This window comes from Cynara cardunculus (genome assembly GCF_001531365.2).
Source record: "Cynara cardunculus var. scolymus isolate 2C chromosome LG 5, CcrdV1, whole genome shotgun sequence".
Classification (NCBI taxonomy): domain Eukaryota; kingdom Viridiplantae; phylum Streptophyta; class Magnoliopsida; order Asterales; family Asteraceae; genus Cynara; species Cynara cardunculus.
Genome location: NC_037532.1, coordinates 14859607 through 14877442, shown reverse-complemented (window position 1 = coordinate 14877442; position 17836 = coordinate 14859607). Strand labels below are relative to the sequence as shown.

Here is a 17836-nt window from a genome sequence, read left to right as displayed (position 1 = left end):
TACATATGCTAGTCATTATCATATTACTTCAACCTTAAACCCGAAATAATATTTAACTAGGGACATTTAGAATACATTATTCTAAGGTTATTTATTATGAATAATTAAAACACAAAATATAATATATACATAATAAAATGGGCAATGCCTTTATATTTATCAATTTCATGAAACAAACTCAAAGTTACAATCATCGTATGATTGGTTTTTGGGCATTCACTAACAGATTATCCCCCATGGTTTGGTTACGATTAATATCTACCTCTTTTACGTCTCCTAATGGTTCTTTCTAATTCAAGATCAAGAGGTAAAAGTTCACCGTATTATAGCCTTGGCATACAACACGGGAAGTACGAGTGAAACAAAAGAACAAGGCTCAAATGAAAAATCAATATCTCAGGATAAAAATCACGTTACCTTTCCCCGGCAGCGGCGCCAAAAACTTGACAGGCTAGGATCGTTCGTGTTTTCCTAGTGGGCAGAATGTCCCCACAATGACGGTGCAAGTGCACGCCGACACTATGATCGCTTGCAAGTAGTAAAATGGTACAAAGTACCGAGATCGTTCCCACAGAGAAAGTATGATTGAGATTTAGATATTTTTCATGAACTTCTTGCACGAGTTTCGAGATGTAAAATAACTTTGGATTTTTGTTTATAAAAAGACTGAAATAGGACCGACTAGCTAATTAACACAATAAACTTCTAATATTAAATGATGGGCATGGGTGCAAGTGTTGCCTAAGATAACATTAATAATAAAATGGTTAGACTTTTACAAGTTGTTTATAAAAGTTCCGATCTCTCGAAAGTGAACTTTTATAACCGGGCCTTATAAAAAGTCCATAAGGTTTTTACGTTTACCACTTCAGAACTTGCCGATCTAGCTAAAAAGTAAAAGGAATGCGATTTTTACCCAAATCTCTTTGTGATAAAAATACCTATTGCTTAACCCCTAGCTAGATGCATGCAAAATCCGCGTCTCCGCGTAATTATTCAAAGACCCTCTCGAGTTCATTGTGAATCACTTAAGCCGTATTTCGGATCCGCCCATCTCTGGGTCTAAGATCTAATATTAACACTTCAAAGTAATCAGCTTATCCGCATTTTAAGCATCGTCTTAGCTGACCAAGTTACGAAGTGATAAAAGATAAGAACACCCAAATAATATGAAAACATCCTAAGTTAAACTCACACCCACACCCATACAAATAATTTAGCTAGACATAATAAAAGTAATTAAAGACATAAAATAATACTGAAATATAAATTGCATTAATGTAAAACTAAATTACAAGTACAACGAAGTAAAATACCAGAAATTAAAGACATAAAATTAAAGACAATAAATTAAAGACATTAAATTAAAAAGCATAATAATAATTAAGAAAGAAAAGGGAGAAGAGAGACACTAGAGAGTAATGTCTTAGATGGTGTTGGGCACACAAGATGGTGTTTTGCACACCTCAAAATGGCTCTCCCAAGCCTCTTTATATAAGGGAGAGGAAAGGGGGCAAGGACACCCAATCATTACCCAAGGGTAATTAGTACTAGCTTAAGAAAATACGAAAGAAAATAAAATAGAAGAAGGAAGACAACTCATAACAGCTGGAGGAAAATATCTGGAGGAATCTTTAAGCTGCATGTTTCCCAAGAAGCATTAGCAAGGCTGGAAGACTTCCCACAGTGGTGCTACAGTGGGCAGAGCTGTCAGAAAAATACAGATTTTTGGAATAATACCTCTTCCTTTGTGTTTCATCATCTTTTTAAAACTTTTTGGAATAAAAGATAAAAACAAGAAAATTGGGTATTTAAAAATAGCAAAAAGGGAGGAAATAAAAAGGAAATAACTCTTAAAAATAAGAGTTATCAATGACTCTAGTATATATTTGTGTCAATCCAACATGCCTCATATCTTCTTTCTCGTACATGTATGATATAAATACCTCTTCAACACCTCTCAACAATTTTTTACTCTCTCCCAGTGATGGCTCATGTCTTATCGATCCCACGTTCTAACTACATTTGGTAGGATGTCTTATTTATCTAATACTTATTCGAATATCTCACKGTTACTAATCCYTTGAAGTTTCTAAGTTATGTTAGTGGCATCATGTTTCATGGCTTGACTTTCAATCCTTATCATCACTCAAACTTCATCCTTCTATGATACAAACTAGGATGGTGATGTTACTGATTCTCAGTTCACCATAGGCTACTATTTCTTTCTTGGTGATTATCTCATATCTTGACGTTACAAAAATAGTTTCTCATTGCTCAATCTTATACAAAGTAGATATTGCTCCCTCAATGACACTACTTAGGAACTATTATGGTTATGATGGTTTCTATTTGATATGGGGCAACCTAGTCATCTCCTGTAACTGTATGATGAAACAACCGTAGTGCTATTACACTGCTCACAACGATGTATTTCATGAGCACACTAAGATCAATTGTCATTTCTATCACCAACATATATTCAACAAGACCATTCATCTCCTTCTAGTATCTTCTATTGATTAGACCACGAACGTCTTCACTAAGGCCCTTTTTCTTGAGTCTCATTCACAAACTCAAGTTCGTTTCTTGTGATCCACCTTGAGTTTGAGGGATGCGTGTTGGTTGTATTTGTACATATGTATATAATCATGGTTCTTTCTTGTCATTATGCATATATTTCCTTATTATTCCTTTTCGGTAACTGACACTTATACTACTACTTTTACTATCAATACAAAGATATCAATACAAAGATAGAATTCTGCATGACCATCCTTGTGAATCTCACCTAATTGAATCAGGTGAATAATGCATATGTTTGAATAAAATATTAAGCCATTATCATGTACATATAATCATGTCTTACATATTTCATGGATAAAATTATAGGTGTTGTTTGGAAAATAAAGAAAAAAATCAGAAAATTGCTTGATGTTTATAAAATGACAAATAGCTCGTTCGTTTCAAAAGGAGTGCAATACATATTTGGAAAGCTTGTTATGTGTAGTACAGATCTGTGTGACACGGGTCAAAATCACCAATCTTTGAAACTCGATGGATTTTGGACAAAAATAATGCACCGATTTTATAAAACTCTTATGAAACTAATTCTAACTCCAATCAAGGCGATTCTTTAAAATATGGAATCATAATAGATTTATCTAAAACGTTTGGTTAGATATTGAGTTATCGAAATCCTCGAAAGTAAGAGAAATATTTTGGTTTTACTTTTGTAACATGACAAGTGTTGAAATAATAATGTAGCAGTTAGGCAACTTGGAACATATTAGTCTGCATTTTAGGGATGCATGTGAAAATGTAATGATTAGTGATTGATCTAGTGGTTCTGATATGACATGTTGGTGTTCGCCTCGAAATGCATGTCGGGTTTTTGGTAGCAAACATTCATGTGAATTTTATGTGCTTTAAATGAGATGCATGTCTATGTATAAATGATATTTTATCTTGGAGTGTTATATGATATGTGTTATTTGTAAAATAACATTATATGCATTAAGTGTATGTTATATGTTTTCACTAAAACAATAGTATAGTTACATATATGATATGTTACATGTATGAGGTGGATACAGAAATATGCATGTTATGTGATTTATATCGCTTTCAATTAACTAATATAAGGATTAAACGATTTTTTTTAAAGAAATGATTTCAAAGTATATACGATTTCACTATTGGGACGGTGGGATTTGAGTGAGCTAATAGGATCAGAACGGTTAGGGTTGGGTAGCACATGCTTGAACCACGTGGCATAATGATGAACCATAACAAAATGTTTTTTTAGATCTAAAGTACGATTTTCAAGGAGTCTTTTATGTAAAAGTATGAACATGTCTCTAATTTAAAAGTACGCCATTAGGTCGGGAGAAATTGATTTTTAGTATGTGTTTATATGATGCATGAAACCATGAGCTCAATGAGCTTATTAGTTGACTAGTCATATATATCTCAGGGGTTGAAGTATATTGAGTAGACACAAGCAAGAGATATGCAAGGTGATAACTCTCATTTTGAGTGTTATTTACACGTCATTTGTGTGTGTTTTTCTTTCCTTTAGTATGTGTCTCACATGTATGTGTTCGTGTTTCTCTTTTTTATTTAATTATTTTCATTTGCAGCTGTTGATGATAAAAATTTGTGTTTTGATGGTTGGACGCATCATTTTTGGGTTAAATGTTGGACTATGAAAAGTGGCCACTTTGTTCGCCACTATGGCGAGCTACGTAAATCCGAGGACAATTGAAAATGATCATTTTTTGCATATATTCTTCTACCTGTTTTAGTTGTATTATGACATTCTTGAAGGTCAAACTCTATATATCAAGGAAGATGAAAAGAAGACAAAAGCTAAATGACAAAATGAAGTAAAGCCAATGCATATCTTGGTGAAAGGATCTGTTCACCCAAAACTGCCCACCTAAAAGCTTAAATGATGGAAAATAAAGTTTGAGGTTTCATGAAAAAGTAGAGAAAGAATCTCTTGGGTGTTCACATTCTTACTAACTCTTATACTTGGTGACTTGAGTCGGGACTTTTAACTTAATGAGGCCAAGTTGATCACCTATAAGTGTTAATATTAGATCTTAGAGTAAGAGATGGGCGGATCTAGAAATACGGCCTTAGTGATGCAAAAAGATTTGTGAGGGTCTTTCATAACCATGTAGAGATTTGGGTTTTTGCATGATTTTAACTAAGGTTCAAATGTCGGTCGATATTGGTGTTACAAAGAGATTTGGGCATTTATCTCCATACTGGTCAAGCTATGATCCTTAAAGGTCGAATTAGTTAACTCGGTAAATCTTGAGTTGGCAAAAGTGGTGACCTTATGGGGACAAGTGGCCATTCTCTGTGAAAGTTCAATTTCGAGAGAAAAGGACTCTTATATATGGTTTTTGTGACTTGTTTCTGACCATGGGGTTAGTACACTTGTCTTAGATAATACTTACACCCATATCATTTTCTTTAAATTAATTGTCCTTGCTTAATTGTTAACAGCACCAAGCTCGTTCAAATATTCTTTCTTCTTCTCTAATTGGAATGATTGTATGTTCGAATGAGTACTCAAAACTTTGAAGTCCGATCCCTGTGGATATGATCTCGGTATTACTACCACTTTATTGCTTGTAGCGATCATAATGTCCGGTGTGCAGTTGTATCGCCATTATGGCAAAACAGTTGGTCACTTCTATGGACCTATATGATTTCCGCTATCACTAGGCCAGTTACATTGTACATAATTTCAGTAAGAATATTTTTTATTATTATCTTCATGTAGTGTCTTAGTTCCGTATGGAACGAAGTGGAGAGGATGGACATTTGGTATTTTAATGTAAAATGCTTCCGCTCTGAGTTGTAATTTGATATTTTGCGGAGTTTTTATTATCTTTTGGTGCATACACTGAAAATTCGGAGTTTGATATTGAGAAAGATGTAACATCTCATGGCGCAAAAGAGGGTATTACATCATAAATGCAAAATGGGTTGGTCGGAAGAGTAAGATAACACATCAAAATAAGTCTGGGTTCAAAGGTTTGGTTGGGTTAACCAAAATTATTATTTTTTTGAGTTCAAAAAATATTTAAAGTATAAACCGACACAAATTATATATCAAACTAAGCTATTGATCCGATAATTTTGAATAGTCCAATTTAAAAGGTCATAAACATATGAACATACCTCTGGAAACTCTTATACCAATTGACCCAAGTCTATACTTTATACTTTCTAGGGTTGATCCCAAGATCGATTATGCATTTCTACTATTTAGGCCCGTTTATGGAGCCTATTATCCCAACAAGGGCTATTAGAAAAGACGACTCGCTCTCATCGTTGCTATGCATCATTGTGGCAGAAAGACTCTCATAAACAAGGAGAGGCTGACATAGTTAAGGAGATATTAGATCGTTTTGAGTGAGCATCGAGACCATTAGTAAACTTCTCAAAGTCATCAACTTTTCGGTTTGAATATGTTGGACTGCAAAGGCATGGATATTAGTAGGAACTTAAATATTCGGGGTGTTAAAAAAACCACCGGACCCTCAAAACAGTCGAACCAAGTAAAACCAGACCGTTTTTGGCGGTTTGAGTGGTCTTGACGATCTGGTATCGTCTGAAAAATAGTCAAACGGTTGTCCGGTCTGGTTTATGGTTTGAACTTTTTTTAAGCTGTTTGGACCGAATCAACCGCCAAAATACATATGTATGATTATACTAGTTTATATGTTGTATGCTCAACAATTACAAAAAGTTCGTCCAAAAAATTAAATTTGTAGTTTTCACTTCTCAATTCTCCGCATTCCCTAAATAGGATTTGAAATCCGTCAAAAGAATCAAAATCCAAAAATTACTAATCGTCTTTCTACTTGCTTAATGTTCGTCCAAAATTTCAACTATTGTTGATGAACTTATTTAACTTTTTTTTCAACTTACTCAATTTTTTTGTTTATATTTTGAAAATAGATGTACTTTTTATAATTGAATATAACATTTTTTAATAAATATATTATTGATTGAAATTTCATTTTAAAAATAAATGTTATGTTTAGTTAGTTTAAAACTAGTAATAAACCTAAACCGCCTACAGGTCAAATCAAACCATCTTTTTATGGCCTGACTTTATTAAACCAAACCACCTTTTTAGGGCAATAACAACTTATACTTGAAGGATTAAGCCGTCTATTACAAACATCCTATTAAAGAAGGTTTATGGACCGTTTATCAAATATTTATCTGGTAAGTGTTTATTGGTAAAATTTAACACTATTATTTACTTATCGGGTAAGATTTTAGTCCATAAAACAACATCTTATGCAACAATTTACTTGGTAAGCTCTTATTGTGGTAAGAGTCGTCGTCCTTACTTACCGGGTAAGACTCATGGTCATTGTCTCACTCTTACCGGGTAAGATTCTTGGTTCTTACCATATTCATTTGGTAAGATAACGCAACTTGAAAAGCACTTACCCTGGTAAGTATTTGATAAACGGTCTCATAACAGTTATTTGGGGTTTTTTGTAAATCTTTTACAAAACTTGCTGTTTTTTTTAAATAAAAGAAAACAAGAATAGTAGATTTTTAATTTGACTTTTAAAAAAATAGGGAAAAATCAATGTAAAACAATATGATAAGGTACAATATGGTTGTCAGAGAATTAGCGTGTCGTGGAGGTGGGGCAACACGACAAATGACGGAGGTGCGGTGCATATGATCCCGCCCTTCCAGCACTACACCAGCCTAACACATCATTAAATATTACTCTTTAACAAAAAATAGAAAATTAAAATATGTGTGTTGTAAAATGAATTTCTTATAAGACTAATCCAGGGACCAGGGGTAACTACATATTTAAAAAAAACAGCTTCATATATATATATATATATAGAGAGAGAGAGAGAGAGAGTAAGGTAAGTGGAAAACTTTAAAAAAGGAAATAAAAAATTAAGTTGTTTCTTGATTTTTATGTACATATGCATACCGTTTAGATAAATAATTACCAAAATGTTATTCAGTTTTCATTTTTTTGTAATTTTCTCTTAAACCTGACTCTCTATATAAATATATGTATGTATATATAAATGTAAAATTGATAAAGAATAATTTTTTTTAGGAATGTATTTAAAAATAATTTAGAAATTGATAGTATCCATAATATTCCATTTTCAAACCGACATGAATGCTTAAAGCCAATTATTTTCACGACTTTTGTAACGAAATCAAATCTTATTTAAAATAAGATGATTTAATATAGAGTTAATTACAAATTTCGTCCCTATGGTTTTATGAAAATTTAAATTAGGTTTCTAAACAAAATAATTATATGTATAGTTACTGTGTCTTCATTTTTATTATAAATTATGTTCCCTGTCCTTAATACCGTTAATCAGAGCTTCGTTATTTGAGGTTGTTTTGGTTTTTTGCCTTTTTCTTTTAAAAAATATATAATTTTTATATTTCTATAATAGATAGTATATACCCCTCCTTAGATTATCTTTTTAGACCACCACCCTTCTTCGTTCACCACACCTCTCTAGCCACCACCCGTTCTCCGCTCATCTTCTCCAAGACCACCACACCCCTTCTCCGCTCATCACCTCCAAGACCATCACACCCCTTCTCCAGTCATCTCACACCATAACCACCAAATAAGCCCAAATCTTCATACCCTAATCATAAAACTAAATTAAATCAAACCAAACCAGTCAAAATCGAAATCAAACTCCAAATCAAACCTAACATAAACATTAACATCAAGAATTAACACTAGAAACTTCAAGAACATAAAAAAAATACAAACCTCATCTGAATTAAAAAAAAAAACCTTAAATCTAACCTAATACCTAGTTCTAAATTAAAAAATTTGGAAAACAAACAATAAAATACATCAACGAGGATGTACAGATCGATGAAAGACAATACTTTGGTTTTAGCTTCGGTGTTTGCTAGATTTGTGCTTCTTTTAACACTATGATGATGAAAAAAATGGGGAAATATGCAGGCAGTAGGGGTGTTAGCGGGAGGGATAAGGATGATGGCATATCAAATTTATGAGTCAATCTCAAACTCTGTCTACACTGATGAATCCACCATAGAGCTAGATGAACGAAACGAGCTTAAATCATAATCAAACTATGGTTTTTGAAAATGAGGTGGTGCTTCAACATCCGAAAGAGTTGGTTGGAATCTCTCCAAATCTTAGAGGCTTTTGTTTTTGACAAAATCCAGCAAATCCATCGAGAGCTACATCATTCTTGGACGGTGAATGCACCAAATGGGATTCATTTTTCCAAGGGGAGAAGGGAGAGTACTCAAACATTGTTGTTGAGGAAGAGTTAGGGCCATGGTGGGATTATGGAGGGTTAATAATATAATATATATCTATTAATAATAAAACATATTAAATACAATTTTAAGTACATATTAGAAAAAAGGTGGAAAGACGAAAACACCCCTCATTTAGCGAAGTAGATCTTAACCGAAGTAGGTTGAGGGACCGAATCCAAAACAAAATTTAAACCCAATCCATAATCTTGATATGACTACAAGGACCAAATATGTAATTTACTCTTTATTAATATAAACAACAGATACATAAATAACTTAAGTAATTGAATTATTATTTAATAATGAAGCAAAAATAGATAATGATTAATGGCTGAACGGATTAGTCATTAAGCAAAAACAAACATTGGTAGTAATGTCAACGTTTTTATCTTTAATAACTTCAAATAATTATGATGAAAGAAATTAATTTAAACTGACAAAATGTATATATTTAAATATATAAACCAGTTAAATTGGTCCTCAAATACTTGCTACATTTTATTAAAAAGATATATTACTTCATTAATATGGGATTAGTTTATTAGTTTTATGTATAAAAAGAAAAAAAAAAATTGTTGAAGAGAAGCAAACCATAAATAGGTTGAGATCCTTTGGCTTTTGCATATCTTCACATGAGAGATGTGGTATCTCAATAAATGTGTCTTGTGAGATGTCCCATTTAATGTCTTCAAGTTTTAAAAAGGAAAAATGGTTATAATTCAGTTTGAAGCAAGAAACAATAAACAATGTAAGCGATGGAGCACTTTCAAGTCTCGATTTGGCTTTGGCATCTAACGTGGTCGTTTAGAGTCACCGTAAGGACAAAGCATTTGGTTCATCAAAATCTTCACTTGTAATGTTCGTTTTCTATCTAACCATCACACTGAATTTCAATATATATTATTAGTTTCGCTATAAAAACAATATCGACCTGCTTTATGTTTCATTACATTCTTATTGACACTAACGGATTATGATTTGTATACAATACTAATAACAGCATGAGTGAAATGTTATATGTAACAAGATATCGTATGGATAAGAAATAAGTGAAAATCTATTCAAGTATACATGTATCAACAATATAGTTTTTATCCAGTAATAAAATAATAAAAACCATGTATTGTGTTTTACAGGGATAGGTTTGTTATGTTATAAAATCTCGAGATGAAAAGGTAACTTTATATGACGATATTGAAGAATATCGAGATTTTTTTATTTCAAAACAAAAGGATTGAGGAATAATGAGAATAATAGGGTGCAAGGTTATGTTGAAACTGCAATAAATTATCCACACATATCTAATGCTATCCCACAACGCCGTTTTCTTATGTTTAGGAAACCTAAAAAGAGTGTCATTCTGATAAGACCAAATAGCCCATAAAGCCCTTAAAACGACCGCCTCTAAACAAGCCAACTCCACTTTCTTCAACCGCAAAGATGATAATCCACCAATCCGATCCAAATTGGAATTGAACTCCGGAATATCCAAACCCCACCATCGACCAATTTGCTTCCAAACATACCACGCCATTTGACAAGAGAAGAACAAATGACCCACCGATTCGATCTTCAAATCGCAAACCGGACATAAGAGGGAATGCACATCAATTTCTCTATTATCAAGATTGTCTCGAGTTGGAATTTTCTTCAAGCCTAACCTCCAAGCGAAGATATTAATCGTGATAGGAACAAGCCGATTCCATCTAGTAGGAGAACGGTCTATCACCAAAATTTTAGAGTCTATGTAATTACGAGCAGAAGCCACCGAGAACTCATCGGAACCATCAAGGGACCAAAATCATCTATCTTCTTGATCAGAGATCATGACCATAGTTAGAATCTCCTGCAAGACTGATATATGCGAATCCTCCACCCAATCCCCCAACATCATGCAATTTATGTTTTAATTGGAGAACAAGAACAAACATATTTGAAATAATTATATTCAATTTTTATACATTTTTTTGTTTTAAAGATAAAAAATATTAATTATGTTATTAAAACATCTAATACATTTGAGAAAATATTATTTTTCTTCATAAACGTTTGGTTTCCATGACTTCTGTTAGTTGTAATGATAAAAAAGAACTCTTTTCTCTTATTAGCAATCGCTTTTAAAGAATTCTTTAAATTTGAAGAAATTTACTCTCTCTCTCCTACTTTCTTCATCTTGAAAAATGTTTTAGAAAATCTATTGGAGCCCAAAATTTCCAAAATCCGTCATTTCTCTCCATTTTGGAGAATCTGTTGGACATGATCAAAAGAATCAATTTATGGGGTTTGTAGGGAATCTCCGTCCCTGTTCGGGTCAGGTGAACCGGGTTTCCCATCGGGTCGGGGTAAATCACCATCCCTACTCGGTGCTAGCCCAAAACCCTAGATATGATATGTGTTTTTAGCTTGAAAGATTGAATCATCATGCATCTTTTGCTTATCACCATATTTATATGCATTGGATTATAGATAGACTATAATTTTAATAAGGTTATGTAGTTATTTGTAATATATATATGCAATTATATTAAACTTTAAAATAAATATATACATGTCACAGATAATACCTGTAATTATCATAATTGCATTTTAATGCATTCCTATATATATTCTACAAGAATAATTATTTTTATCAGTCAACATGATTTAATTCAGGAATATGAAAATAGAAGCAGACATATTCTTTATATGCAACCCTATAGGTTTAAATACTTATTGACAGTATTTCTATGTGACATGTGTCATGGGCATATAATAACTTACAGAGTTCTTCAAATGTGGAATTTATCATCTCTCTTTTACTTTTCACTTTAAGAATTTGATAAGCAAAAAATTAACTCATAATCCCAAAATCTTAATACTGGAGAATTTGTTGTAGATGCTCTTAAATTCGTTTGAGACATCTAATGTTCCTTGTATTAGAAACTTATTGCTAGAATCAATTTAAGTTCGACCCGACAGCTATAAACGATCATTTGATGATGGAATGTTCTTGGTATAACAGTACGTGTTAAAACCCTCATATAAGTAATAAGAATTACCAAGAAATTGTAACCGAATCATTTGTTAACGACATAGACGTTGTTTTCAAGCGAAGAAGAACGGGTTCATCAAAATTATGTTGGATGCATGATTTAGGGTATGGGGTTTATCTGGTCGCACGACATGACTAACACCCTCCGCTATATATGAAGTCCGATTAAATAATTCTGGGATCCATTTATTGTGGTTGGGCCCTTTTATTTGAATGTATTGGGCCGAAGCAGCCCAAGTTTGCTGTTATTGGATTGGGCTTGTTTAAACCATTTCTTTTATCCTTTCGATATATGGACTATAATAATTAATAATTTAATAGTAATACACTTCCTGCTTTTATAATACTGTTATAAGCCATGCATAGTTATTTTGTTTGTCCTCTCGATTAATTTCATGGGATCCTATAAAACAGACAGGAAAATTCTCAATGATCTTGAAGGGACTCGAAACAGTAACCTTTGAAAAAGAATACTAAAGACTTGAGTCTTATTGCGAGTGGGCTAACCTGACAACGTTTTAACACACACGCTTATTATGTTTCAAAGTAAAAAGCTTTCGAATTTATTGAATATCAAAATATGTTAAAACAATTAACATATTAGTTATAAATCGAATTATCTAAGTTTTCGAATGATGCCGAATGAATTATGATGAGATAAATGTTTAATTTTGAGATTATGGTATGTTCATACCAGGGTCGTCCTAATCTTTTTGGAGGCCCTCTTACACCTGTTATCACATACTACTATTACAATTCAATAACAAGGCACATTAAAGGATTCTTGGGACAACTCCTCTCATGATGACAATAACTTTTCATTCGTTTTGAAGTGGCTTCAATGTCGGTACAAGGAATATAGTTATGCTTACTTCTTGTCCTACACAATTTTCAGCCATACTCGGCCTTCGGATCAAATATTGGACTTGTAAACTTCTGCTTCTTATTTGACCCCTTTTTGAAATGGATCTGCCATTTCACCAAAAGTGCTTCTTCGAGATGTGAGAGAAGCAGCTAAAGGACAAAATATATACCAAACAGACACAAATCACAATCCTAAGTTTGCCACTGATGCGAACTTTATAAAAAACCCATATGACCTTTTCGCTTGTCGACCAAATCGAGCTATAGGCAAACCCATCGACTTAAAAGTTAAAAAAACAGATGGAAAACTACTTTACATAATCAATTTTAATGAAGAGGAATAAAAACAAACAGATTGTGGGCATGAATGGATAGTGAAGTCAGAAGTGTTAATTGTAAGCGAAATGATGCAGAGATCAAGAAGAATAAACAAATTGTTGAAGTTAGCTACCAATTGAATCCTTAACAAAATTGCATTGACATAAGCGATGCAAGTGATACCCATGTACGTTCTTAGCCTGCTTGAATCTTGATTCAACTTCCAAAACAAGTTGGATCACAAAATCAAAAAGGATCCCATAAAATGATAACTTTCTGATAAGAGTAGAAAAGGGAAGTAAGCAGTTGGTAGCCCAAATCAAACCAGAAACAAAATCGGTAACTCAAAGCAAAACCAAAAACAAAATCGGTAACCCAAATCAAAACTAGGAACGAAATCGAGAATCCAAACCAAAACCTAAAGCGAAATCAGTAATTGAAATCAAAACCAAAACCAAAACCAAAACCAAAAAAAAAATTGGTAACCCAAATCAAAACCAGTAACAAAATTGGTAACCTAAACTAAAACCAATGCCACCGAACACCAGACGGGAACAAGGTGATGTAGGTTGATAATCTTTCTTGTCAACAAAAGGAAGACTTTGGATTCAGGTTCATGAAGAAGGAAGGAGCAAATGAGAGATAGATTCGGGTTCATGGAGAAGGAAGGGGGCAGATGACGACGATTAAGGAAGATTGAAATTCGAAACGTCATTCATGGAGAAGAAGGAAGGGCTGTGAAATTTGGGCCCCAAAATTTTGGGGGCCCTGTTCTAAATAGCAGTTTTAATAGCCCAAGGGACGGGCCTGGATCATACCATATCAAATGATGTTGGAAATTTGATCCATACAAGTATATGATGATTTATTTTGAGAATGGATGGTAATGGTTTATAACTGGTGCCATCTCTTCGTTCCTCTGTTGTAGTGTAAAATATTACAAGGTTGTGAAAAGTGTCACCATATCAATTTGTTGTGTATCACCGTATATATTTTGAAACTACAAGAAAGATACAAGTTTGCCTTGGTAGAGTTGGTAAGCGCTTACTGAGTCATTTACCTTACCGATAAACATGACAAAGACTGATGATCTTACTAGGTAAGAATGACAAATAAGGATGGAAAGTCTTGCACTGTAAGTGAGGATGATGACTCTTACCTGGTAAATTGTTGCATACGATAATGTTTTAGTAGACTACAATCTTAGCTACGGATAAATAAGTTAGAGTGTTGACTCTTACAGGTAAGCACTTACTGCATAAACGTTCGGGTAAACAACTCCTTACCCAATTCTTTAAAAGATAACGCAACCAAGGTCAATGGTTGATTTGAAGTGACTATGAAAGGGAAGAAGATATATGTGACCGAGGACATGTAGAAGTTGAAAGTGCAATTCAATTCACAGACTACATAATCTTAAATCGATATTCATAAAAAATATAAAGATTAGTAATCTTTCAAATTATCATATGATATGGAGAATCAAATAGATGATTCAACACGCTGAAGGATGAGACCAACAATGGCTTGGATACATAAATGGCCTTTAATTCGAGTTCTTGAGACGAGTCGACAATCAAGTCAAAGTTGTAGGTTCCCGAATTGACAGGACATTTCTTTGATTATTTGCATTTAATGAAGGACTTAGTTCGGCATTTTTGGGTGTTGGTTTCAAGTGCAATGCAAGAAAAATTCTCAAAAGTTATGTTTGTTCTTTCACTTAATCACTTATTCGTGCCGTCATTAAACAATGTTTGCTTTCTACATAATTGATCTTGCTTGCGGGGAAATAACCAAACTACAAAACAGATCTTTTCGAGCTCTTGTGACCTCAGTATTCATAACTAGGGTTAACGTAACACCATATATATATATATATATGTATATATATATATATAGAGAGAGAGAGAGAGAGACTATTCATTATAAATTCTTTATACAATAACATAATATTATTTAAAGAAATCAAAACAGAAAAAATGAGTGAAATTTCAAAACATTTACAATTTTATGACGATTATATATTACAATCACCAATTTTACACACATCAATACCAAATAAAAAGAAAAACAATATAAAAGACCATTCTAAGAGGTTGTTTGTCAATTGTTAAATGGTTTGATGTAGAATGATTAAGTAATCAGAATGATTAAGAGTCTATCATGATATAATGTAAAATGAAATATAATTGTTTGATAATTGTCTACAATGAAATTAGGGCACTTAATGGTTAAGGGAGACCCAAGATACAAAATAATTTAGAAGGTTTTAGAACTATTAAGAGCCAAATTTTTTTTTTACCAGACAAGATTCATCTTTTAACGATTCAAATGTTATCTTTTAATAAAACTATTAAAAGGTAAACAAACAACTCCTTACAATTATCACAATAAACTATGTTTTAATTTATATCGTTAGTCTTGATTAGAATTTTTAAGTTGAAAATTATAAATAAAAAAAAAGGGAAAATAACCCAAAGAGAAGGTATCTTTTATGGTAGACGAGGTGGCATTATATAATTGGAGCATGGTGGTCCCCACTGCTAGGCTGCCATATAAAAGTAAAGCAACATGATTAATTGGCAGACAAGTGGTCACCAAGCACATGCACCAGATTCCATCCCTTGCCCACACTTGCACATGCTTGTCACGTGATCCACATCTCTTTATTTCAACTCAATCCATTTTACACCCAATCAAACCACACATATAAATACAGAATATTAGTAGGCTTCTACGTTTATCTCGACAAACTAAACTTTTTCGAGACATAAGAACGAGAATTGACATCAACAAATACAAACGGCAAATCAAAAGGAAAAAAAAACCCGGTGGTATGTCATGTTAGATATCAAATAAACGTGTTAATTTACTGGATACTGACTAGAAACGGTTGATTTAGTCAACGGAAATTAGAGATTTGGACGGCGTCGTGTCTGATAGGGAGACGGAGACGCATTGGTGGTGGCGAGGACAAGTGGTGAGATGATCATTAGTGAGACCGGCGGCCTGCATGAACGAGTGGACGACAGTGGGTCCCACTTGTCGGAATCCTCTGCGCACCATGTCTTTGCTTATGGCTTCGGATTTCGATGTCTTAACAGGCATCTTGTGACTTGATTTATACTGCGTTGCGATTGGCTTATGATTCACGAATCCCCAGACGTAGTTGTCGAATGACCCGAACGCATCATTGATCTGTCATTAGTTGATTAAACAATATTAACTTAAAATATTCAATAATGAGTGCGAAGAAAAAGAGGGTGGAGTTAATTATTGAACCTTAATAATAGATTTAGAGTTGTCAACGACCCCTCGGACAAGACTAACTTCAATCCCATAATCACTACCGATTGATGTTATTTTTTTCTCAGAATACTTTGACACAATTTCCGCATCAAATCCCGAAAACGCTTCCCTATCAAACACAAATACAAATTCATATTTAGTATTCCGTAACATAATTATTCTAAGTGATTTTCAAAGCGTAAAACTGACCTGAATTGTTGTCTTTTCTTTAGAACCGAAGTCCAATCCGATCCGACCTGAGCACCCGTTAGCACCAATAGTTCGAACAACACCCTTCATAACCGAAACAGAATTCGTTAACAATCGATCATTTATGCAACCGAAAAATGTAAAATTTCCGAGTTTCGGATGCTTACTTGTCATCATGAGCAGGAACTCCCCATTCGTGATCATGGTAAGCAACATATATGGGGTCTGTATAACAATTGAACACACATAATTGGTTAATTTTGATGAAACACACACATATATATATATGTAGTTAAGATTTAAAAATGGATTTAAATGGATATACACCTGAGTTGGGAGTGATGAAGCTGCATCTTTTCTCTTCTCTGATATTGGCGGAAGGAAGTGAGTTGGGATCAAAGTAAGATGTAAGCTTGCTGCAACTATCATACTTAGCAGATTTAGATCTTCCATAGTGAGCGATCCTCATTTTTCTCTGAACCTGCATCACCGCCACCTGTTCTCGCCGTGCTGCCGCTATACTCCCCGGGGAATCCACGATTGCCGCCGATGAATACTTCACCACCAACGAATTAGTAGTGGTTTCCACAGAATTATGCAAATGATGATCACCGGTAGTAGTACACTTCTTGGACTTCTTCACCGGAATCATGGATCTTGCTGTTGTACATTTGGTGGGTAGTGGTAGAACAAGCTTGTCGGAGCTGGAAGTCATATCGCTACGCTTGACGGCCGGCTGCCGTGGTGATTTGAGCTTTGGGGATATGGGAGTTTTGGCGGTGGTGTGAGGAGGCGTCGGAGATGGAGTCATGGAGATGGATTTTGGAAGGGAGAGGGTCTTTTTAAGTGAACGTCTTTCCAAGAGCGGAGAGTTAAGTGGTACTGTGTTGGAGGTGGCCGGCTGAAGCACCGGACGGCCGTTGATGTCGGAGACGGTGGTGGTGGCCGGAGTAGTGGCATGGTTTGATTTGGAGTTTGAAGAGCACATGATTGAATATTGATTGATGGTATTGAGTTTTGGTGGGAAAGAGGCAAGGGTTTTGGGAAGAGGATGAATGGGTGTTTATTTATACTAAAACCAATATACAAGGAAAAGTGGGTGGTTTATTAAAAGAAATTGTAAATTCTAATAAATACTATTTACTAAATTCTTTTTTATTTAATTTTTATTTTTATTTAAATTTGACTTTCTGTTTCTAAAATTAGAGCATGTTACTTTTTTTGTTTATAAAGTTTAATACGTTAAGGTTTTAATTGCCTCGCTGACATTAATATTATATT

General features: G+C 33.7%; 1 protein-coding gene across 1 annotated transcript; it reads right to left on the bottom strand.

The window, feature by feature from the left end:
* Positions 1-15704: 15704 nt before the first annotated feature.
* On the bottom strand, positions 15705-17571 carry LOC112512759. Its single transcript, XM_025118885.1, has 5 exons — positions 16883-17571; positions 16723-16780; positions 16556-16639; positions 16340-16475; positions 15705-16255 (listed from the first exon to the last, which is right to left on the bottom strand). The coding sequence occupies exons 1-5, from the start codon at positions 17541-17543 to the stop codon at positions 15956-15958; spliced, it is 1239 nt and encodes a 412-aa protein (XP_024974653.1). The 5' UTR covers positions 17544-17571; the 3' UTR covers positions 15705-15955.
* Between the last annotated feature and the right edge of the window lie 265 nt (positions 17572-17836).

Bases quoted from the DNA above. Each gene is read 5' to 3' on its own strand.
- LOC112512759 (XM_025118885.1), bottom strand. From the start codon at position 17,543: ATGTGCTCTTCAAACTCCAAATCAAACCATGCCACTACTCCGGCCACC. The intron at 16,640-16,722 runs GTAAGCATCCGA...TCGGTTATGAAG, and splicing joins GTTCCTGCTCATGATGACAA to GGTGTTGTTCGAACTATTGG. The intron at 16,476-16,555 runs GTCAGTTTTACG...TGTGTTTGATAG, and splicing joins AAGAAAAGACAACAATTCAG to GGAAGCGTTTTCGGGATTTG.